The sequence below is a fragment of the Panicum hallii genome, chromosome 4 (assembly GCF_002211085.1).
Source record: "Panicum hallii strain FIL2 chromosome 4, PHallii_v3.1, whole genome shotgun sequence".
Lineage (NCBI taxonomy): Eukaryota > Viridiplantae > Streptophyta > Magnoliopsida > Poales > Poaceae > Panicum > Panicum hallii.
Window position 1 is genome coordinate 7,831,174 of NC_038045.1, and position 24,073 is coordinate 7,855,246.

General features: G+C 43.7%; 2 protein-coding genes across 2 annotated transcripts; both read right to left on the reverse strand.

The window, feature by feature from the left end:
* Positions 1 to 6,821: 6,821 nt before the first annotated feature.
* LOC112890309 lies at positions 6,822 to 15,561 on the reverse strand. The gene is made up of 14 exons (XM_025957222.1): positions 15,408 to 15,561; positions 14,524 to 14,811; positions 14,170 to 14,431; positions 13,818 to 14,055; positions 13,557 to 13,707; positions 13,156 to 13,347; positions 11,548 to 11,877; positions 9,804 to 9,980; positions 9,448 to 9,510; positions 9,152 to 9,309; positions 8,069 to 8,144; positions 7,913 to 7,972; positions 7,399 to 7,506; positions 6,822 to 7,266 (listed from the first exon to the last, which is right to left on the reverse strand). The coding sequence occupies exons 2-14, from the start codon at positions 14,680 to 14,682 to the stop codon at positions 6,955 to 6,957; spliced, it is 2,286 nt and encodes a 761-aa protein (XP_025813007.1). The 5' UTR covers positions 14,683 to 14,811; positions 15,408 to 15,561; the 3' UTR covers positions 6,822 to 6,954.
* Positions 15,562 to 19,920: 4,359 nt separating this feature from the next.
* LOC112888635 lies at positions 19,921 to 23,734 on the reverse strand. Its single transcript, XM_025954902.1, has 5 exons — positions 23,312 to 23,734; positions 22,246 to 22,525; positions 22,049 to 22,149; positions 20,214 to 20,292; positions 19,921 to 20,129 (listed from the first exon to the last, which is right to left on the reverse strand). The coding sequence occupies exons 1-5, from the start codon at positions 23,314 to 23,316 to the stop codon at positions 20,082 to 20,084; spliced, it is 513 nt and encodes a 170-aa protein (XP_025810687.1). The 5' UTR covers positions 23,317 to 23,734; the 3' UTR covers positions 19,921 to 20,081.
* Positions 23,735 to 24,073: the final 339 nt, after the last annotated feature.

Here is a 24,073-nt window from a genome sequence, read left to right on the forward strand (position 1 = left end):
CTTTAGGACAAAAGTAATTCAAATCCAACCTTTGTTCAAAATTTCACATGTAAAGATATAAGCTTTGAGTTTTGAACTTGGGCCCTAAAGCAATGTTGTAGAGTTTGAAAAAACTCTCCAACTTTCGTTTTGGGCATTTCCATTTTAGATTAATGGGAAATTTTACTTTACCAAAAGATCCCTATAATTTTCTAAAATTACAAACCAGTCCTTGGGAAATTCCCTTTCTCTTCCTCCTCTGGCGCTCCTCTGTTTCTCTGCTCTGCAGCTCGCCGCTGTTTCTGGCCGCCCTCGCCACCTCCTGCTGCAGGTCAGTCCACGCGCCGCCCCAGCTTAAGTGCTGATCCAATCCTCGGCCGCCGCCACCCCTTCGGCTCCTCCTCCACGCCCTGCCCAGGCCGCCCCTGCCCCTGGGCGCCGCCAGCAGCTGCTGCTGCAGTCGTTCCCTTTTTCCCCCTCCTCTCTCCACTGCACAAACCAAGCCAAAACCCTGGCAGCATCGGGGCGGAAGGAGAAGCCGCCAGCGCCATGGCGATCTCCACCTGGAGCGCGCGCCTCCTCCTCGCCCACGCTCCCTCCTCCCGTGCCGACGCCCCAGCTCCCCTTCGCCCCGTCGCGCACCCGACCCACTTCCGCCTCGCGCGCCCGCCGCGTGCCTACATCTCCGCTCCGGCGCCGGGCCCCGAGGCCGCCTATGCGCCGCCCTCCCTCGACGCTGCGGCCGCTGCGGCCGACGTCGCCGCCGCTATCTCGTCCTCCGATGCCGTCACCTGGGCTGGTGTCTGGGCGCTGCTCTCGCGCCACAGGGCCCGCATCGCGGTCTGCCTCGCCGCGCTCCTAGCCTGCACCACTGAGCTCCGCCCCCCCCCCAACGCCGATGACCCCCTTTTGGCCCTCCTCCTCGCCTTCCGACCCCAAAAAGGGCTCCTAGTGTGCTGCTCGACCTCCCCGGCGGCCGGCATGGCTTCCTCCCGCCGGGATCGAGCTCCCCGAGCGCCTCCTCTGCTCCAAATGCATGTGAAGGACCTCGTGCAACAATTGGAACAAGTCCAGGGGGTTTTCTGCACTGTCATACACTCATAGGTATAGTCTTTTATGGACCAAATCGCTTAAAGCTTTGAAAATCCGTAGAAAATGGTAGAAAAATCGTAAAATATCAAATGAAGATGTTATGGAATCCTTGTGAGTAGATCTATGCAATATGTGTATAATTTTGTATGTGTTAGTAGAAAAATTTTGCTCTTGTTTAAATGTTATTTTAAGTGGTTGCAAGCTTTGAAAATGCATAGCAAATGGTAGAAAAATGGTAAAAGTGTAAAACCAGTTGAGTTAGTTTTATTTAGCATGAGGAACTTAGGAAAAAGGTTTAATCTGCTGTTTGTTTAAGACTTTTATGATGTTTTAATTTAATCATGAGTAATACTTGTTTTAGCTTGCTTATTTAATATCTGTAGTGCTGGAAGTCAAAAATTTATGAAATTTACGCAGTAGCTTACTCTTTGTATGTTTAGTTCACTGTAAAAATTTCGTGCCCAGAAACTATGTGCATATTTGTAAATCTATTTTTGTTCGTTTGTCTTGTCAAGGCTAAAATAAATACTTTTGCTTGGCAATAAATGCTGGTAAAATTTTTTTTACACTCCTTATCGGTGTATTATCATGCAAGTTAATTTGTGCTACCAGATCCTTACTGCATGTCAAGTTGTTGCATTTATTTGGTTCCTAAACATAGTTTTCTTTTTAAGAGTTACTAAGATGTGCTTTCCTACCTAGCTGATTCTTGCTCCTAAATAAGTCATGTTACCCTTGGTCGATACTTATAACATGAATTAGGGTTACAACGAGTGTCTCTGTGCGGCTGCTCGGGTTCTGAGCGTATGCTTTAAAGTTGATTGCTTAAGCGTGGTATTGTTTGTATGCTTGCTAAAACTATCTCGTAACCCCAATACAACTTAGCTAACATACCTAAAACCTGGTGACACTTGTGACATGATGTACGACTTGAAATGATTTATAAACCATTAAAAGCTATATTTAATCCTGTATGCTTATTGTTGCAATATGTTTCTTGTGCCACTTGTGTGAATCTTAATTAGACTTGTGCAACTCTAAAACATACGAGATGTCTAATTTGAAAGTGAAACAATTGCTTTATATTTAACCTACTGATTGTGTGATGCTAAACTTGATTAGCTCTTGGTAGCCAAAGTCCTTGCCATAGATTGACTAAAGATAAATTGTGCACCATGCCTGATGTATTTGCTGCCCCTATGGCAGACTTTTTGTGATGTTTGGTTAATCTTTATTCATATGGATGCTCATACCTTTGCTCTGGTTTTGATTACAATCTTGTTAGAGCCCCTTTCTATATAAAAAATCTTGGCTATGCCTTGTGTATCGACTGCTTAGTCAATACACCTTTGTAGCTATGCTTTAGCAATCGGCTACTAGCTCAGCTGATTTTTTGTTAGGCATGACCCTATCGGGGCTACGAGTCTGTAGGACACCCATCGGCTATATGCCTACCCACCACACGCCCTCTTTAGCTACACATCTTTTGGCACCAACCTATCAACCACATCCTCTTCAGTTTAGTTCCGCACTTGTGGTTCCATCAGCCTAGACCAAGTGTAGTGTCCCGTTCCACTTAGTTCTTATAGCGAGATCGGTTTAGATGACCCCATCGGCTGTACGACAACTGATTATTGTGCTGACGTAATCGAACCGATACAACCACACCTAGTTACCTAGGATAACACTTAAGCACATCTCAGTTAAGACACAACTGCTTTAGGAAACACCCCTTTTGCTAAAGTAATCGATGCTTTCATCGATCAGTTAGGAACCCGATGCACCTATCAATCGGCTACACAGGCCAACTCTAGATCAGTAAGATAGCATAGAAGACACACCTCTGTTAGACACGACCAAAGCACATCAATCGGCTAAACCTGATGCATCCTCGTCGGTTACGGCCAAGACCAATGCACCAACCAATTCGATAGACTAGAAACATGCTGATAATCCAATCGGCAAGATCCTCCCTTGATCTATCCTTGAAACACTGTACCTTTAATATTCCTATCTCTATCAGCCATTTTAACCTTTGGTGAAACCAAACCGGTTAATCTCTTCTACTTATATATAGAGATTGCTCTTACCGATTTCCCTTCCAAATAGAAATCAGCAGATTTCCTAATACTGTTAGATGGTTTCCTCTTTTGCCAATTCTATCAGCTAAAACCCTGTTGTTTTCCATCGGCTCTGTTGGAACCTTCAACCAATAGCCGATTTTAATTAGTTAACCACCTAAAGCTCTATCTAAGTTTAGCTTCAGATCTTTTTGGTTGATATATGAGTGATATGTTGAATGCGTGTTGGATTACAACTTTATCGTGAAGTAAAATAGCTTTATGTGCACACTTTGAATGTGATGTTTGCATTGCATGTAGATACGACTACTTCCGCAAACGGTACCTACAAGATCTCCCAGGAGTCTGCGGAGGATATTTCTGAAGACCAAGGGAACATCACCAAGGGATTATCTGAAGTCCCGAACCAAAGTTCGGAATATAACAATACTAACATCCCTGACTTCAGCCCCACCAGTAAAGGCAAGCCCCGGACATAACCCTTACTTTGTTTACACTGTAACCTATACTATTTATATATATATTCCTATGCATTAAGTTACTAGGAGTTGTATGTGAAAACCCTAGTTGCATTTTCCTAAGAACCAATGTATTGAATATTAGCACTTGAGTTCGAATAATCGCTATGCTAATAGGACCGGTAGAAGTCGGGTGATTTTCTGTCACTCGCGCGATATAGGAGTTGTAATGTTTACATTCCTGTAATAACTATAAGGATGACGGACGGGAGTTTTATGAGGTATCATGGTTGACATAATACCCCGTCTGTGTTGTGAAATTTGATAAGGTCGCAGTGGGTGGTAGCGGTGGTTAAGCGTTTGAAAGTACTAGCCACATGCCGCGAAATATGGTAAGCGGTAAGCCTAGTAACCAATCGGCCCGAGGAGTGGACATACCTCCCACCATATGTATTTGGTTCTTGGTTCGACGTGTAGGAATACGTGTTGCAGGGCAACCAGGAGTATGGTTATGTAGTCGCGCTACAGGCATACGTCCTGCACACATTGGGTGTGCGTATGGTCCTGCAGTCGCTTGTGGTGGATCTAATCCACGAGTCGGAATGAAAGGCAAACAGTTGCTTTGGAACAATCGTTGGATGTTCTAGGTGTGTGAGTTAGGTTTACCCTTGCAAGGTTGGAAATTCGATTCAGAATCGTCCGTTTCTCGCGGAGATTGAGACTGCTTGATCCCTTTACCACATAGAGTAACAAGAGCAACTTTGTGATTATCAATGATGATGTTTGAATAAAGATTTTACCATGCTTGAGTAGTTATAAGTGCTTACCTAGAATGGATAATCAACTAGAACCTGAAAGCTAAAAGTTGAAATTAAGGATCTACTCTTTCTTGCTTTTCAGCTGAAACTAAACCCGGAACTATTACAAGCCTTCATAAGTCTAGTTACATGGCTAAGTATACCATGAACGGGTAAGCCTTGCTGAGTATTAGTATACTCAGCCTTGCTAGTTATATATTTTTCAGGTAATATCTTTGAAGACCCTACTTTTCCCCTGTCATGGCCCTGTGCTCTTCCAGATGGTTGGTCCGTGGAATGGGATCCATCCCCGGCCAACATTGAGGATACCGAGTGATGTCGTGCCCGAGGTTAGCATGACATCCATCTTGACGACGTGTTATAAATCATCGCGTATGTTTTTCCGCTGCTAAAAACCATAACCTTAAAAGTTTGTAATGATCTTTCTAAATTTGGAACTTCGTACTACTTCTGGAAATTCTTGTAATGCTATTCCCTGTGATGTAAAATATGATGGTGACTGTATCTCTGCACTCACCTTCGTGTGAGGTAACCTTATTTGATCCTGTATCGGTGGTTTATCGGGACGCTATCCGACAGGCCAAGGGATTATACCGTTTGAAATACGTTGGAGCCCTCTGGAGTGGACTCACGTACTTGAGCCGGTATAATTCAGGTTGGTTCTGCCACAAGTATCACCTATGGAATTGTATATGGTCTTGAAACTATAGAAATGGAACCATATATTATCCTAATAATTTTTTTATTTAATCTGTATGGATGTATATCACCTAGGAGAGTATGTCAGTGTTTGGCTCGCGAGCTGCCCGAGCCAGCTCGCGAGCCGAACCGAGCCGAGCCGAGCAGGTTTTTGTGCTCGTTAGGATAACGAGCCGAGCCGAGCCAGCTCTTTATCTTAGCGAGCCGGACCGAGCCGAGCTGAGATGGCTCGTTATCCAATCCTAAAAATAAGATGATCCAAACGGCTCCTAATAGATTTGTGTCTAAATTATAATTATTAGAATGGAATTTAATTCCAATGTTCCAAAGAGGCCGAGATATGTACTGCTTTTCTATGACCAAATGGTAAGATTTGATTTCTTCCAGAAGTGATCATCGACCTTGTTGCTATGCAGAATCGTACTATCGCATTTTTCAAGGCTATCAATAATTTCTCTTGCTGTAGGCCTTTTTGCTGCATCAGCTTGCGCACAAGCTAGACCTATTTCAGTGCATCTTTTTATTTGCTCGCGATCCTTTTCTGTTGATGTATGCTCAAGTTCTTTGAACCTGTTCTTCCAGCTTTTTTAAGTACCCGCAGAAATTAAATTTTAGAGCTAGGATCATACTGTGCAAGAAAGAAAAAGGAACATAATGTGTTTCTAGTGCATAAAAGAAATTGCACATGTGGATTCTTACATGCACCCGGCCCACTTTTCAATTTTTTTGCTGCTGATTCTATGTCTTCCTCAGTAGATGCCCCCTTGTCACTACCATTTTCATCGCACTATGTGTAGTGCAGCGACGACACGATATGCCGCGTTGCATAGCCTCATGTGGCACGCATACTGGCTTTGAAGAGTAAGATAAACAAGCTTGGAGTACAACAGGATCATGTTGTCTAGCATGGCAGCACGCTTAACGTTGGGAAGAGAGTCAAGGCTGAACGAACCCCACTGGCCAATGCTGCAACCCAACAACCCAATGAGATACCACTTTGCATGTGCCGTATGTGTATTTGGGACACTAGACCAAGGCAACAGGAATACTGCATGCGTTTGAAATGTACTCATGGATGAAGCAATCAACATAACAAAAATCTCGGCTAGTCAACTCGCCAACAATGTGAAAAGTGAAGACATAATACGTTGTGGCCATAAGGTAACTTAGTCAACTCGCCAACAATACACCGATACAAGATTGAAAAGACAAGTCAAAAAACTAGCTCAGTTGGAATAATTGGGTTGAGTAGGGTTGTGCAGCATCGCCAGACCTCAAAAGCTGCTAACTCACATATATTCTTAAAACTTAAAAAACTTATCACCGTAACTAAAACTCTAATAGAAGATTGCAATATAAGACAAAATATTATATTAGTTTCAATAAACAAATAAAACTTGTTTTTTTATCATGAATTCACATTTCGCGTCATAGAATATGATGATAAAAAAGATGATATCTTGGTCTGCGCTATTTGGATAAAACAATGATAATGAAACAAAAGCACTTGAATAAATTTACTTTTAAGTAAAAAGGAGCCCAAATGTTAGTAGAAAATAAGCTAGCTACCCTTGCTATTTGCTGTCAAGGGCGTCAAACCCTCGGGTAGCTGGACCCTGGCTACGGAGTTCGTAGCCGCGATCCGTCTTCTCCGGTGAGGTTTTGCTCCTCTACCGTAGGCTTAGTTGTGAATGGAAAGAAGAGATTAGATTGGTAATTCTTGCTTGCCTCAACCAACGTACGGTACAAAGTATATATGGCCTTGGGCCTCAAACAAACTCTCCTAATTTTGGGAAAGAATAGAAACTAAATATCTTCTTTCTTGATTTAGCCACTCACGGTGGCCTCCTCCAGCACCTGCCTACGCTCGACGTCCCCGCTTGTCGCGCGTTCCGTGGCACGGCGTAGATCACGGGCCCGGCGGCGCCTAGTGTACGTGAGCCCCTCCTTGACATTTGCGCAGGCTAGCTTCTTGCTAGTTGAACGGTTAACGAATGGATGCCCCAACAGTTCGGATGCTGAAGGTCTGTCTTCTGCATTGGGTTTTACACACTGGCTTATAAAATCACGAGCATCATTTGAAAGACTATATGGAATTGCTGGCGCTTCCCCCTTAGCAATCTTGAATATAGCTTGTGTCTGCATAACAAATAGCAAGAAGAATAGCAGTAATCATACATCGAGAATTGAGAAAATTACATATGCACATTCATATATAACTTAAAAACAGCAACTCAGATTTGCAGAAGTTAGTACAAAATGCTCACTCACCCATTCCAGGTCAGGATAGGGAATTTGGCGTGTCAACATCTCTAGGACGGTGCAACCAAGACTCCATATGTCAGCTGAAGGTCCATATGTCTTTTTTGGATTGACAACCTGAAAATTTAGATTTTAGTGCTTCCATCTAGGACGATCTTACAGTGTTGGCCCAAATCGTATAAGTATATGCTGTGATTCAATAACAATGGTTGTCAGCCCATTAAGTTTGCATGAAACAATGCCTAAGTCAAAATCAATGAATCATCACTTAGCTACACTGCAATATTAGATCAGCTACTATACTCTACTAACAACCCACTTGATTATGTTTGGTATAGATCTGTAATGACACCACTGAGGTAGGGGCGTAGGGGGGGGGGGGGGGGGGCTACTCCCTTGTACTTCAGTAACTTTAGGTCTATTACTTCAAGATGATTACTATACAAATTATTGTAAAAAACATGGGATGAACAGGCAAAATGCAAGCACGCTTTAATCTCAATTCAGAGTTTATGGTGGTTACCTCAGGTGCCATCCAATAAACAGTTCCTTCGCATGATTTAATCGCACTGAATTTGGTGATCTGAATGGGAATTGATAAAACAATATTGTATCAGAGACAAGTGCCAACAGATAAATAAAAGAAAAAATGTCCAATTTTTCAGATTGCAAAGCAGACCTCCTTAGCGAGTCCAAAATCTGCAAGTTTCACAGATCCATTAGCATCCACCAGAATATTTGCGCATTTTATGTCTCTGCAAGATCAGATTTTGAGCTATATAACAGTATAGTATATTGATATAATTCTGCATACTTTTCAAATCAATGTGGAAAATACAGTTATCAGGCATTGCTTTGCAAGGTCTCTTTTGAACTAAAATCTGATCAGATTATAAGCTATATAACAGTATACTATATTGATATTTGCATACTTTTCAAATCAATGTGGACAATACAGTTATCATGCATTGCTTTGCAAGGTTTCTTTTAAACTAATGGGCACATAATTGGCCACCATATACCTTGTTTATCTCCAGTAATCTCACTCGCAATGTGCTTAAGGTGCCCCCTCTCCCTCCCTCCCTTTCTAACGCCTAGGCGCTTGTGAGGAGAGAAGCGAGGTGAGGCGACACCATATACCAGCCTAGAAGCAGCAAAGCAACAGCAGGGGAGGATGGAAGAGAGAAGGAAAAGGAAAAAAGAGGAAAAGGGAAAAGAGAAGGCAGGGGACTAGCCCAGCCCACACCTTTTTTCCTCCCAATAGTACATTTGGCAGCCCAGGCCCCAGGTACCCAGATGCTATCGAATATCGACCCCTCCCCCTTAGCAGCACCACCGTTCGCTCCCATCTCTCCCATAGCACCACCACTGCTCCCTTCACTGTCTTCTTCTTCTCTCTGCCAGCCATCAGTTACTCCCCGTCCCTTCCCAGCCCCTCAGATCGCTGCTGCCGCTCCCCTTCCAGGAAGGCCACAGCAGCAGCTCCCTGTCTGATCGGCCGCCGCTGCCGCTGACCAGAGGGAGATTTGCGCCAGACACCAGCGCCGGAGCTGCCAGGGATGGGTAGGCTGTTGCTGCTGCTTGGTCTCCCATTCTTCTTTTCCTCTTCTTCCCGTCCTCCCCTCTTTTTCTCACTGATTTTGCGAAGGCGGCGCACACACCCAGGACTTTATGAGAGCCTCATCTAGGCAACGCCTTAAGAACATTGCTCATTTGCTGAATGACACCATATAGGTATAGAAACTTAAACTAATTTCATTACCTATGAACAATGTTCCTTTCATGGAGGTAAGTCAACCCATTAAGGATCTCTCTTGTATACACAGATGCATGTGTATCTTTCAGGCAATACTTCTGATACAGAGATGCAAGGGATCCTAGCGTCACTAGTTCAAGGAAGATGTAAAGTTTCGAACCTTCCTGCAATACAGTCACACAATTGGATGGTCATCAACATAATAGTCTAAGCATGCATAGAGGGGGTACAAAGGAAAACAATGAATTTCTGTGCATACAATATATATTATATCAACAGTAGGATAGACTGAATTTACTTACTTTGTCTGTATCATAGTACTGTACTATATTCTTATGCTCAAACTGGCTCAGAAGTGCAATTTCCTGAAAAGAATAAAATAAGATAGAAGAGGCCATATTTTGCAACATGTATGCTCTTTTGAGGAAATCGGGCATATTTTGCTTGCGCACAGGCTAAGGGATCAAACATCAGAAAATCATAGTGGAAGCCCACATAAATAACCTTTCAACTTATCATGGACCAGAATATCAGGGTGCTATACAACTATACAAATTGAGCTACATGCAGTTGACTTGCAATTCATAATACGATAGGTAACTGCCAATAATAGATTATAGCTATCATACTATCAAGACAAAAATATAAGGAAATAAACCTGCTCAAGCTGAAAGATACACTGCTTTGCGTTGCTCCCTTGATCAGATAAGCTTACTTCTTTGACAGCAAAGAAGGCACCTGCACTGAGAATACGATGCAGAAACAGAAAAGCAAGCAAGAGACTTAAGACATGTGACAGGAAAACACTAGAGCACGCTAAAGAAGGGAACCATCCCTATTGTGCATTGGCAGGAAAACGAGTCAAATACACTGCCAGACCTTAAACTTATTCTGTTGTGCCACTTTGGTTCACAAATTCTCAAAATGCATATTTAGCACCCTAATCTTGTTAAGTGGTGTATCCCAGGTCCATAGTCCCCTGTTCCCCCACATGGGATCTAGCGATGATGTGGCATGCTAACTAGACTCCGCAAGACAGCTCCCGGCTAGCGCATTTCATCAAGCAGGTCATGGCCAAGGTCTTGGTCTACGTCAATATGCGGCTCGTTGCAGGTACCATGGCGGCCACACTGCCTGCTAACCCAGCGCTATCACACGCAGAACTGGAGGCATCCTGGCTTGGCAAGTTGCGCTGATGGGGTCGGACCATATCCCCTCTCCCCGCATAGCAATATCCCCAGCAAGCGGTGAAGGGCGGTGCTGCCACATCCAACAGAGCAGATAGTGCTCAGATCCACGGTGGTGCTCCCTTTGACAACGGGGAGCCAGAGCTTCCCAAGGCATTGTCCCCATCCACGCACCATTGAAGGATTCCTTGGCGGCAGCGCTGAGGCACAAGGGGCATGGGGAGAGCCAGAGAGGCGGCTGATGTTGAAAAGACAAACGTCGGAGCTTGTTGAGTAATTCACGAGTAAAAAATCTGATGTTTTCTTTCTACCATTGCACATTCCCGTCCATAAGGAGATTGCTATGTTGATAAAAAAAATCCCACTGCAGCTCGCTGTTGGAAATCCACCATCTACCGAGTGGTTTCTCAACCATAACCGAGTGGTTTGCCTACTTTGAGAGAGAATGAACACACTCACACCTTTTAAGGTTCTAAGGTTCCGACTGGATGCCGGTACCTGCTGTGTGCTTTGATTTAAGTAGCTAGGTATAAAATCAGGCGCAAGTTCCAAATAAAAATAGTCTTAGTGTATGGACTGCATGCAAGCAGTAAATGCAGCATGATGTAGATAGCCAGCACACCCTAGCCACCGCGACCTTGCCGATGCGTGAGGCCTGGCAGAGCCTCATCCACCCCGCTGCGATGCGCAGCTCACCAGCATGCTCCTCCACGCCGCGGCCTTGCTGGCGCAGGCTCACGTGGCAGCACCATGGATTGCATGGACTGCGATTGGAGCACTGCCGCATACTTTGGCTGTGGGCAGGGGGGAGAAAGCAATCGAGGGGGTGCCGAGGGGGAGGATTCTGCCGCCGCCAGGGATGAGAGCATGTGAATGGAGCTAGCAATTGAGGTGAGGAGGTGAGACGGAATGGAGCGGCCGCCATGGTAGCTCGGATTTGCGGCAATTGCGGCTCTGTGCATGTTGGGAAGGAGAAAGGCATTGCCTACTGCTACAGACACCTAGTCTGCATCTCACATCAGCGCTAAGAGCCAACATGGAGGGGTATGGACCACGGGTGCACCACTTAACAGGATTAGAGGGGCAGATATGCATTTGAGAGTTGGTGGACATAAGGCTGAGTCCAGTGGTGGGGGGAGATATCTCCCCATCACGTCAACTCTCACCCTTACTCTCACTCCACTCTCACTCTATCCCTCCAATGCACAGGCTCTAGTGCCAGCTCTCACTTCTCTCTTCTCCCCTCTTTTTCTCCTTGTGCGCCTCCCACTCAGCAACCGAGATGGCGAAGTCGTCGGGTCCGGAAAGACCCAGCCTTTGGCAGAGGAGGCAGACGTCCCCGCCCCCGTCGCCACTGTCGCCGATGCGGAAGCTGACGCCGGCGTCGAGGGAGCAGACCGCGGACCCGGCGAGCTTGGCCTGCCGATCTATTTCTAAGGATATCTTTCTTGGTTGACGTTCCTTCTGCAACGGTGACGTGTGCTTATGTGGTTCTTCATCTTCTGAAGTAGTACTCGCCCAATGTTGATATGGCTGAGGATATACCTGAGAAAGTTGAAAATTACAATTGTCAATAATGCGATCTTTAATATACTGCTTTGATCAACAAAAATAATAAAAATAAAAAATTTCAAATAGAAAAGTTATATATCATGATATTAGTTTCATGAAGAATTAGCAAAATTATTTTTACATCATCAATCTTTATATTTTTTTACTATTGATGATCAAAGTTAAAAAGTTGAACTTAGAAAAACCAAATGTGCTTATATTTGTAGATAGAATACGTAATATTAAAGGTCATAAAAGGAAGGATTATGAAAGGCCCTAGCCTGTCGCTTGTGCTAGGTAGAGCTACACCACTTGTTTTGTCTTTTTTTTTCTTCAAGGAGATATTTTTTGGCTTGATGTATGTGTGAAAGCGAGACAAATTGGAGATGAATAATGATGAAATATGATCATATTACTCATGGATACATGATAATATCATTTTTTCTGATACGCTGAATTTTCTTATCTTCCACAGAAATACAACATAGTAGGAAGCACGTCCACCCACTAGCATTTAGCGCTTTTGAAACCTTATACTAAAGATTCTATAATCTAGCAAAAAATAATCACAACTCAATACTAACATGTTGGGTTAGGTTTTAAGAATCCAACCCATAATCTACTAAGGTCTGTTTGGCGGAGCTCCCAGAGCAGCTTCAAGGCTGAATCTAGGAGAAGCTCCGCCAAATAGTTTTTTAAAAGAAGTGATTCTATACTGATTCCGTGAAGTGATCTCTAAAATAAACTAGGAGCTTGGAGCTGAAAAAGTAACTTCTCCTAATTCACTTCTCACACTAGATCTGTTTTTCATAAAGTTAATCTTAGAGAATCATAGAGAATCACTTTCAACTAATGAATCACTTCTCTTAGACAATCAATTCCCATGGAGAATCAGAATCAGTTAGAGCTCTACCAAACAGGTCCTAACCCCTCTCACCTACTAACTTCTAGGAGATTTTGAGCTACAAAAATACGATTTTATCCCCTCCCCAGCAATAACTTCCCTGCCTTCACAACCAACCCACTATCCAGATTATAATCTAGGGATTCAAATAGACTAGATTATTACTGTTCGAAATCCAGATTCTCATCATAACCATCCATTGCTCGGATTCTCATAATTCATAGTTGATCCAAACGGGGCAAGAAGATTCACATTTTATGTCCAAAGGGAGAATGGTCTGTCTACTGAGAAAAATTGTTCTATCATTACTCTGATGCACAATGGTTTATCCCTGCAATAATTAAACCTTTACTTGTCAGTGACCTTACCCTTTTACTCCCTCTTAAATCTACGCTTTCTACGTGAAGCATCTTGATAATTTGGCTTGTTGTTGGTCTTTTGGATCGATCAAGGCCCACACAGACCAGACCTATCTGAATGCAACTTCTTATTTGCTGGTAATAATAAAGTTCTTTATAACTTGCTGTCTTTTGCAGCCTATTTCTCCATTTCTTTAGTACCTGCAAAATAACAAAAAATCAAGAATTACTATAGAGGGAAAATAATAACATCATCTCTTCAAGGGCTTGTTTGATTAATCCTCTTCCAAAGGGGCTTGAGAGAGATTTGAATTGTTGGGAATTTTAATCCCTTCCAATCCCCTTCAAACCAAACAAGCTCTAAAAAAAGTGACGCCATCTTGAAAATTAAAATTAATTAATCTTCATACAAGGTCAATAAATTCCTGGGGAGATACTCCATTCTCGTCTGGATAGTCCCTGTGTCCGGTCACTATCTCTATGATTATAACACCCAAACTGAATATGTCTGACTTTGTTGTGATTAGACCTCTGTTTATGTATTCTGGCGCCATGTAACCTCTGCATGGCAACAATAGTGCGTCAATTTTGAAGCCTTGCACAACTGCAAAGAAAATTCATTTTAGCGATCACCGAAAGAATAGGCTATCAAGAGCCATTTGATGACTTACAATGTTCCATCACGATTTATCGTGCAAGTCCAAGTTTTCTCCTCGCTGAAGAGTCTTGACAAGCCAAAGTCCGCAATTTTAGGCACCATATTGTTATCAAGCAATATGTTTGCAGGTTTTAGATCCATGTGAATAATAGGGGTACTATGCTGCCATTCCTCATGGAGATAATGTAAACCATAGCAAATGCCCTCGATTATTTTGTAGCGTGTGTCCCAAGCAAGTCCGGAGGCTTCATCTGCATTTGTAAGAAGGCATTACGAAATAAAAATTGGGCATTCTCTAACCACATAAACTACAGCCTCAAATAAAAAAGGAAAGAACAAGACACGAACATATTGAATTGTTATACCTGAAAGATACCCACGAAGGCTTCCTTTAGGCATGTACTCCAAGCAAAGCAACCTTTCTGACTTCTCAGCGCAGATGTATTTCCCATTGTAATGTACATACATATTCTCTGTTTCAGAACACCAGCCTACAAGTAGCACTACATTTGGGTGTTTAAGCCTCATAAGATGAGAGGCTTCATTCTCAAAATGCCTATCCTTAACTCCTGGAATAGACGAATTGAGTTTCTTCACCGCAATCGTTTTCCCATTTGGTAGCACTCCCTGTTTAAATTGTCTCATCAATACCGGCATGAGTTTCTCTATAGGCTGGTGGCATATGTTTGACAGGACCGAAAGATGTGATTTAATCTTACCTTGTATACCGTGCCAAAACCACCTTCACCAAGTAGCCGCTCCTCGGAGAAGTTGTTTGTGATGCTTCTCAAATGTTCTAGTGGTAGATTGCGTGGTTCTGAACTTCCATCTTGTAACATGCTCTCCAGCTTATCATATCTGCTAGGCTCACCGTCCATTTTCTTCTAAACAAAATTTTGGATGCAGAAGCACTATCACATGATGGCAAGCATCTACTTGCCTTCCCCAGCGTGCAGGGTGGCTTGAGTGAGAACTTCTGTATGAATGATGTCGCCAAAGCAAGAAAACTGTATAAAAGAAGACGGAATAAATGGTGTCAAAATCCACGAACCGACCACAGAAGACAAATTGTTGGCTCGATCACCCTGATTCCAGAGGGGGGATATTATTTTTTTGAAAGAACTTCTTTATCTAAAAAGAGTTGCACAGAGATTATGGAGGCTAGGAATTGCACATCTTCCATTAAATCACCACCTATCTTTTTGTATGTACAAGGAACCCAGCGTGAAGCTGCCCAACATCAGTAGTACATCATCTGATAATTAAGTGAACTACCTAAGGGCAAATTTTGAGGTGCAGTACCAGTACTCTGCTGCTGCTAACTAGATGCATAACGCTAAATTTTGGCACGAATCTGAAATATGAGTTTCTGTGCACCGAGTAATCTGGTGCCTTGATGTCAAAAAAATGATGGGAAACAGTCGTATACTATGTGAGCCAACTAATTTTTGGATCTGAACAAAGCACAGGCTTCAGAGCATGAGCAGGCACAGGCTCCGAGATCGTTTTTTCAAGACACTCCGAAAGCAAAGCGGAGGATTAGATCGACACTCCTCGGCAACTCGTATGTGAGCGCCTGTGGCCAAGGATTAGATCGACTAACCTGGAGAAGACCAGCTCTTCGAAAAGAAGAATGGTGAAGACCTCGAGGCTTGCAGAGAGGTGCTGGATCTGGAAAGAATGGATAAGCCACCGTGCTGTGCTGACCAATCAAATGACGACGACCACTACGCGTGGTTGTGAGTTGACCTGAGTCAACCCAGTGGGTACAGGTAAAACCCCACGTGCGTCCATATGGAGCGCGAGCAAATCTTGGCGGACGTATCGCAAAGCAATTATGAGCGGGCCGTGCGCATATGAACTTGTGAGCCGGAACTGGAGGCCCGTTATTGATTCGTGATCAGCACAGGGATTGGAAATGCTCTGATCGTATATTCATTTTCAACGGGCTAAGGAGTGCATCATTAGTAATCTGAACATAGGAGCGAACAAAAATTTGAATTCATTTGAAAAAAACATTAATCCCATATTCTAAATAAAATAAAGCTCTAAACCCATTTCAGAATATTTGAAATATTTATAAATGTTTCAAAATTTTCAAAAAAAATTGTTGTATTCAAAAAGTTCTGAACTCATTTCAGAATGTTTGAAATATTTATAAATGCTCCAAAATATTCAAAAAAGTTCTGTAGCATTTCAGAATCTTTCAAACATTTTAGAATTTTTAAACTATTCAAAAAAATTCTGTAGTCTTCAAAAATTTCTGAACCCATTTCAGAAAGTTTGAAACATTAATAAATGTTCCAAAATATTCAGAAAAGTTGCGTACCATTTCAGATTGTTTAAAATATTTATAAATATTTCAAACGATTCACACGAAAGTTCTGATTCCATTTTAGAATGTTAAAATACTTATAAAATAAACAAACAGGCAAAGGAGAAGAGGCGAGCACTTCCGTCGTAACTCAAACTCAACGAACCTAAGAAATGGATTCAAAATGGTTAAGCGCGACTAGCTTAATATGGATATCCTGCTTAATGGACCTAGAAAAGTAGGAACAGATCGCATGATGCACGGAACAGCAGACAATAGCGCGAGCGATAAATAGACACCCCAAAAAAAAGAAAGGAAAGGGGAAAAAAAGAAGGAAGAAAGCAAGAAGCATGCGGGCATGTTGTGGACGCCTCCATAACCATCACGCATGAACCCTTCAATTGGAGGGCTCCAGAACGGCCCCCTTGTTTGTTAAGGTTATCTAAATGCCAGACAAATTTCACTTTATACTACATGCCAGACTCGAGGTATGTATACTCCCTCTCTTTGCTTAACTTGGTCCAATCCACAGATCACAAGGCATATCATATATTCCTTTTTTATGAAAGTGTGGTATGAGAGTCTTTGAATTCAGTGGCTAATTTTTAGTTTAGATAATCCAAACATGAAGGATAAACATGGATCTCGTTTAGAGGGAGTTAGAGGGGAGTTTTCTATCATTTGGTCTTTGTTAAACAATACTTTTATGATTGTAAAATTGGTAACCCCACTTAAACTGTTTATGCTTCTATAAAAAGTTAGGTCAAATGGTCTTTGATCTAAAATATGAGTTAAAAAATAGCCAACCCGTAACTAAAGTTTAGTCCAATAACCATCCAAACCCAAATAATGAATACTAATTTCTAATAGCAGATGACAAAAGATCAAAATACCCTCCACACGTTATCCTCTCACAAGTCACAACACGTGCTTGGTAGAGGCATGATACGACTAATGCTAAAATTTAGACGTCTAAATTTTAGCCTATGTTAAACTTTAATTTTATCCGATTCAAATAGGACATAAGTCTAACCATATTCATATGGTTCACGCTGAGTCAGCAGATTTTTAGGCACCTCTACGAGATTACCTGTTGCCAAATTCTTGGCAGTTCAAAGCGCTTCTTATGAAGGTATGCGTTGCAACAAAGCTAGTATATCTAGAAAGACTTTTACACTAAGGCTCTCTTTGATTCAGCTTCCAATCTCAAATTCACGTTCCAAACATCCGATTCCCAACTAAAGGGTTCCCACGGAAGAATAGATTCTCGGAAATCTGCCGATTCCGCCTGTGTAAACGGAAATCGGGTCGCACACCAGATTTTAGCGATTCTCAGCGGTATTTACCCGCCTGCCATCGGTTATGCGATCCGATTTCTCTTTCTTTTTCCCCGTGAGCTTCTCTTTCCTTTATCCGCTCCACCCGCCGCCGCCGGCCCCCCGCCGACGCCCTCCCGACGCGCCCCCCGCCGCCCCCCGACGCGGGCCGCCCCGCCGCTCCAACGCGGCCCGCCGCCCCCAAGCCGCCACCCGCCACCACCTGCCCCCGCCGCTGCAGGTCCTACCGCCGCCCCCCCCCCCCCCCCCCGACGTGCCCCGCCGTCCGCCCCCCGCCGACCTCCCGCCGCCCCCCGACCGACGCGCCCCCCGCCGCCCCCTAACGCGCCCCGCCGCGCCCCCCGCCACCCCCGCCCCCAACGCGCCGCCCGCCGCCCCAACGCGGCCCGCCGTCCCCAAGCCGCCGCCCGCCACCACCTGCCCCCGCCGCTGCAGGTCCTGTTGAGCAAGGGGGTGGGATCACCTGGTGTTTATGCATTCTTGCCAACTGAAATGGCAACAAACTTCCCTTTCATTATCCAGGCTGACTTTTTGCTATCATCATCCCGAGAGTCCATTCTGCTTGACAGCCAGTGGAACCGAGGAATACTAGAATGTGTACCTTCCGCTTTTGAAAATGCTTTCCTGGCACTAGTGAAATCAACAGAAAGTGCACCAGTATTTGCGCTTCCACCTGTTTTTAAGTTTTTGCCACTTAATCACTCTTCCTTAGAGCTGATGGATTCTGTCAGACTGTCCATAAGAAAGAAGCTGATTGATGTGGATATAGTTCCAAGCGAGACATGTTGTTCAGTGAAATCATTCCATAAGCCTACAGAGGTTTACCGGCTAAACTCTGCATTCTGGAGCATCATAAACAGAGCAGTGAAGTTAGGAGTTGATGTTCCAAACATTTCATCCCATGGCACTAATATTCTGAACTCCTACTTTGACAGTGAAGCATATGATGATGTGTTGGGATTTCTCGGAATTGGTTATGTTGATTCTGAATGGTATGGCAGGTGCATCCAAGGATCAGATCTTGTGGAACTGCTGCCAGAAGATGTTTATTTTGATCTTCTCAGTTTTGTTGCTCAGAACTGGAAGGCTATGTTTGCTGGCACAGACATGGTGCAAATACCACTTGTAAAGTGTGTTGGTGGGGGTGGTGTCATGACTTATAGGAGTGTGTATGAAGCCACAACATCAGATAAGAGGCTTTGCATGCTACCTTTCAACTGTCCTTGAATTATTGTATCCAAAGGTTTCTTAATTTTGTGGTTAATTTGACTGTTTCTTGCTTAATAATTTGGGCGAATGGTAGAGTAATAGAGATACCTGTTATCCTAGTACTTCAAGAGTTAAGACCTGCTAGAATATCATGTATGTAAAACTAGATTGTCTTGTGTTCATTGTTCTAAACTAGATGTAAATCCTAGTGCCAAAAACCAAAGAGTATGATGCTCTTTTTCATTAGGTTCATAAAACTGTTTATTATGCTACCTTGTAAGATTTAAAACACAAGATTCCTCTGTTTAATGGAGATTACTTTCTTGGTCTTCGACCCTGGCAAAAATTAAGCATTGCAGGGATGGAACTTATTTCTTTTATGAATTCTGTTTTTCTTATTTAGATTCTTATAGTCATAGCATTTGGAATTTGGTTCTGATCCACTGCTGGTAGAATTGAGGCCATCTGAACTGATGTTCTTTGTGAAACAGATTGTTGTGCCACTTGCTATACACACATTTATAACATACTCCCGTTGTAACGCAGCACTGGAGCTGTTGCGCCTGTGCACTGATACTTTGGTTAGTTGAAGATAATATTTTAGTTAGGTCGAAGTGGATCTATATATCTTTTGTATTAATTATATATGCCAAACAGTTCTAATTATGATAATTTCCTTTCCAAAACGGTTATCTACGTATCCTTACAATTAATCAGCATATAAACAGTCATATACAGTCTCAGGGGCAAAACTGACATTTCTCATAGAATCCCACAGCTGACAGCTATCACAAAATCCCACAGCTGACAGCTATTTCAGCCAACAGCTATTTCAACCAAACAGCTTTCAGCTTACAGCAGCTTTCCCACAGCTAATTCCAGAAATCAGATTTTCAGAAATCCACGGCTGAACCAAACACACCCTAAATATTTCACTCCTGAACAACACTGATTGGACTCGTATTCCATCCCAGGCTCCTTGTGTTTATTGTGCGTTCAGGTACCGATTGGAGTGAAAGGATCGTGTGTTACCCTTTTTTTGGAAAAAAAAGATGTACTTCTGCTCACTGTTCGTTTTTTCCCCAATTGGATAGCACATATCCTTGCGGTACAAAATCACTCTGCACTCAGAACGCAAGGAATAAAACTGCAAAATACTAAAATGATGCCAGTAGTGTAAAAATCAGCAGCAATAGAGGCAACAGAGATTGATGATATTGGTGGGTGGGTGGGTGGGTGGGTGGTGGGGGGGGGGGTGCGTCGTCAGAGCATCGCTTCAACTCAGTTGGTCTCATACATTTATCTAAAACAAGTTCAAATGACTGCATATTCGCAAGGAGAGCACATAATTTCAGAATCTGGCATATCCTACAACTACGGCTGGAGAACACAAGCAAACAGCTTGCATAGCCAGTCGTCAGACATACACACCACTTGCAAGGAGCACGAACAGAGACCCAAAGCCCTGCAGAATAATCAAAGCTAACTTAGACATGAATCGTTTGCCCTACGGAATTGTACAACAACCAAAAAGATCTGTATGGCTTACCAGAAATACAGAAGCGACGGCAGCTGTGGCGATCTCCTTTGCCAGGCTGCGGCTCCGCCTGGATGAAGTTGCTTCATAACTGAAAGACAAAAAATAATTAGTAAAGAACTGTGGTTACTTTGCTCTGCTTGTTTAAACTTTGCTCAACACAACTCTCCTATCTATCTTGAAAATTGAAGCATACGGCTTGGTTCATTATTCAACTCATTGTACCTATAATTCGTGTCATTGCTTCTTTTGAACAGTTAGTTATGTCCAGGATCAGATTATGTTTGTTGCTAAGTAATTTCCACACAAAACAAATCCCAAGTTTACTGCCAGCAGTTAACTCTGTAATCCCTATAACCTGCTCCTGTTAATTTCATTTAGTGGCATATAGTATGACAAAAGACACATATGATTGCTACTTGGTTACTGCAATCTCAGCCAGGACTCCAGCACTCAAAACAGTAGGCACTAGAGCAGACAAATTGATGGAAAATACATTGCAACAAAATTGAGCTGTTCAACACAAGATCGATACATTTGCTAATTGAGATTAAAAACAAGTCCGGAAAATCCGAAGCAGAAGCACACACACAGAGGATGATATTTGAGCAAAGAAAACAATCATAAGATTAAATTTGGGATTTAAAACAAGTAAAAGAGTAAATGAGGGAAGTCCTCTTCTAGCTACAGGTGCTAGACATTTTTTATAAATTTGTCAGTACCAGTTTCTCTGAAAATTCGGATAGGCCATTCACACGCAAAAAACAAAGAAGAAACAAATAGTTCACTTACAACAAACGAGATGCACCGGTTGGCCAGGGTCAGGGCGCCTGAGGTTAATCATGCCCCATGAAACCAGCGATAATCATTCCAGTTAACCCCAGCTTGTTAAAATCATGCATCCCTAACCAGCCAGGGTATGTGTGCATTTCCATAGTAAATAATTTCAGTTGCAAAACTATATGGTGTTCTATTCCAGCAACCAACCTTCAAGCAAAGGACCCAAAATTGAATAGGACAAAAAGAAAATCAGTTCTCCACCATGCAACTCAGTGTTACATGTTCATAAATTCCAAAACAAACTAAATAAGTAGCAAGGACCAAGGACTCAACTCCATCACATTTCACTGGACTGCAACTTCAAAATTACTCCAAAATCCCAGACAAGGATGTTCTGAGTTAAACATCAGTAAGGATCCACCTAACCGCAATAACCCATCCCAAAAAGAGTTTATACTTAACTCATTTTCCACCTCAATCCACGTGTAAGGGTACCAACTAGGGATCAAGCCAATGAACACAACATAGCAACACATGAAATAGTAAGATCTCAAATTGAAATGCACAGATGGTATAAATTCAACATACAGCAAAAGAGTTAATAGACTCCAAAGGCATCACAGCTAGGAAGGGCCCGATTCACCAAATTTCACTGGATCCTGCTACTAGAGTGACACCCCAGACACAGGAAGTTCCTCAATCAATCCTAAACCCACTAGCACAATTCACGACATGCACAGCCCCCATATAACTGTCATCGAACATCCTAGAAAAAATATATGGCACCTACAAACAAATCCATCGGTTGGGATACCGCCCCCATCGTGACTGCAGTTTGCCCCCTAGCAAAGGGACAGGGATGCTACCACCGAGGGATCAACTCACCAAACACATAAGATCTCCAATTCGAACGGTCAGACAGGTCAATTCAAGATTCGACCAAAAAATCAGTGTGCTAACCACACCAGAATCAGATCCGGACAGATCAGGGCATCAGGCAACCGATGCGCCAGATCGCAAGGTACACGGGGGCAGTACAGTTACTGACGGCGGGGGAGGCGACTCACATGAAGAAGGAAGCGGTGAGCATGAGGCCGACGGAGACCATGACGACGGCCAGCGACGGATACCACTCCACCGGCACGGGGCTCGAGATCGCCTTCGCGGCCTGCGACACCCAATCACACGATGCCCCCCGCGTCAGCACATCAGGCTCGCAAGCAGAAGCCCAGATCCGGGCGAGAGTAGAAAGCGGAGGACTCACCATTCCGTCGGATCTGCTGCCCGCCGCTGTGGTCGCCGGCTGCTGTCCCTGCCGCTTCGTCTCTTCGGTGTCGCCGCGATGAGCTGACCGACTTCTGGCGAGGAGAGGCAGATCCGCAGATGGATCCCGGATCCCGTCCCCTACGGTCCGCAAGGGTTTTCGTGGGCCGTCAGTTTGGGATCCGATGGCTGAGAAATACGACCGCGGAGATTGAATGGGCCAGGCCATGAAATGGGGGCAGTAACGGCCTGTTCCCTTTGTGGACCAGCCCAACGAGCCTCTGATACAATACAAGCAGAAAATTTAGGGTACATTTGAAGCATGGTCGGAGTACAAGATACGGTTTTATATTAGGGCCATAGATGTATGGCATTTCTTAATTTTTTAAAAAAGTACTTTTTTGCGAATCATATTACAGAAGGTGATGGTTTGCAAACCCCAATAATCTTGAGATTGACAAGTGAAGGAGTCTCCAACCTAGTGGTTATAACACCTAACCTAGTGGTTATACACCTAAGTAGAATCCAAAAGTCGATGAATTAAAAAAACAGACATGCATTAATAAAAATTTATATAAAAAATATAGGGGCCTACCCTGCCGACTTCAGTTCAAAACATTTCTTAAGATCGACAAAACCACTTTAGACACGTCACCTAGAAGCAGGGAAAATACAAGCACGCATAAGATTTGTTTTTCATTTTTGATAGTCCAAATTTTTCGTCCCTGGATTCCTAAGTTTTTTTACAGCTAGATAATTTAGCATCCATACGAGTGATAGTTGAGAGCAGTCTCACTCTAACCGATGATATACCACACTTCGCACTAAAAATGGCAACGAGTACAAAAATATCCGCGTATCCGCGGATATCAAACCCGGTGGCGCAAATACAGGTCTGAATTTGTACCCGTGGGTACGGACGCGGGTACAACTCTAAACCCAACATATATCTACTAACAGGTTTGAAAAATTGATACCCGAACCCCCAACCCCGCCAGACCCGCTGATACGTGGACCCGAATACCTTTGTATATAAACAATATCTATGGTTTAATCTTATTTCTCACCTCATCCCCAAACTTCCACTCCCGGCCGCCACCCCACCCAGCGCCCCCCTCCTGCTCGTGCGGTCAGGCTGCGGCACGCACCCACCACCTCCACCCCCCGAGCTCTTACACCATCGCCCGGTCGCCCCCTGCTCCTCAGCTCCTCCCGGCGCCGGCCACGCAGCCCAGGCCCCCGCGCCGACCGCGCCCAGGCTCCCGCGCGCGGCGGCCTAGTGCGCCGGCCAAGACTGGTCGACCCGAGATCCGACGGCGGCTCCCTGTCCCCAGGCCGGCCGCCCCCAGATCTGCCGGCTCACTGCCTCGGGTCTGCCGCCCGCTACTGACGGCCATCTCCTCGCCGAGCGCACCGCCATGGGGCATCCCCCTCATTCCTGCAGGAGCTGCTCATCGACACGCCACGGTGGCCCTGCCTTCCTCTTCCCTTGGTCCTCTATGGACCATGACCACCCGCTGATCTGCTCATTTGTTTGATTGTATAGACATAATTTTTTATTTTTCCTGATCAGAAAAATACATGAAAAAGGGATGGAGGGCATACAACATACGCTTCGATAAATCCAAACAAATCCTGCGGTAGAAAAAAAGGAGAAATGCTGTGGTGAATTCAAAATCGAAAAAGTAAACTTCATGTATATTGATTTGTTGATATTTAATTGTTGTTTAGATGAATCTATATACTTGATTATATACTTGATTTTCTTAAGCTACGGGCACACGGGCACGTGATACCCGCGGATAGTGGATACGGGTATATTTTTCTAC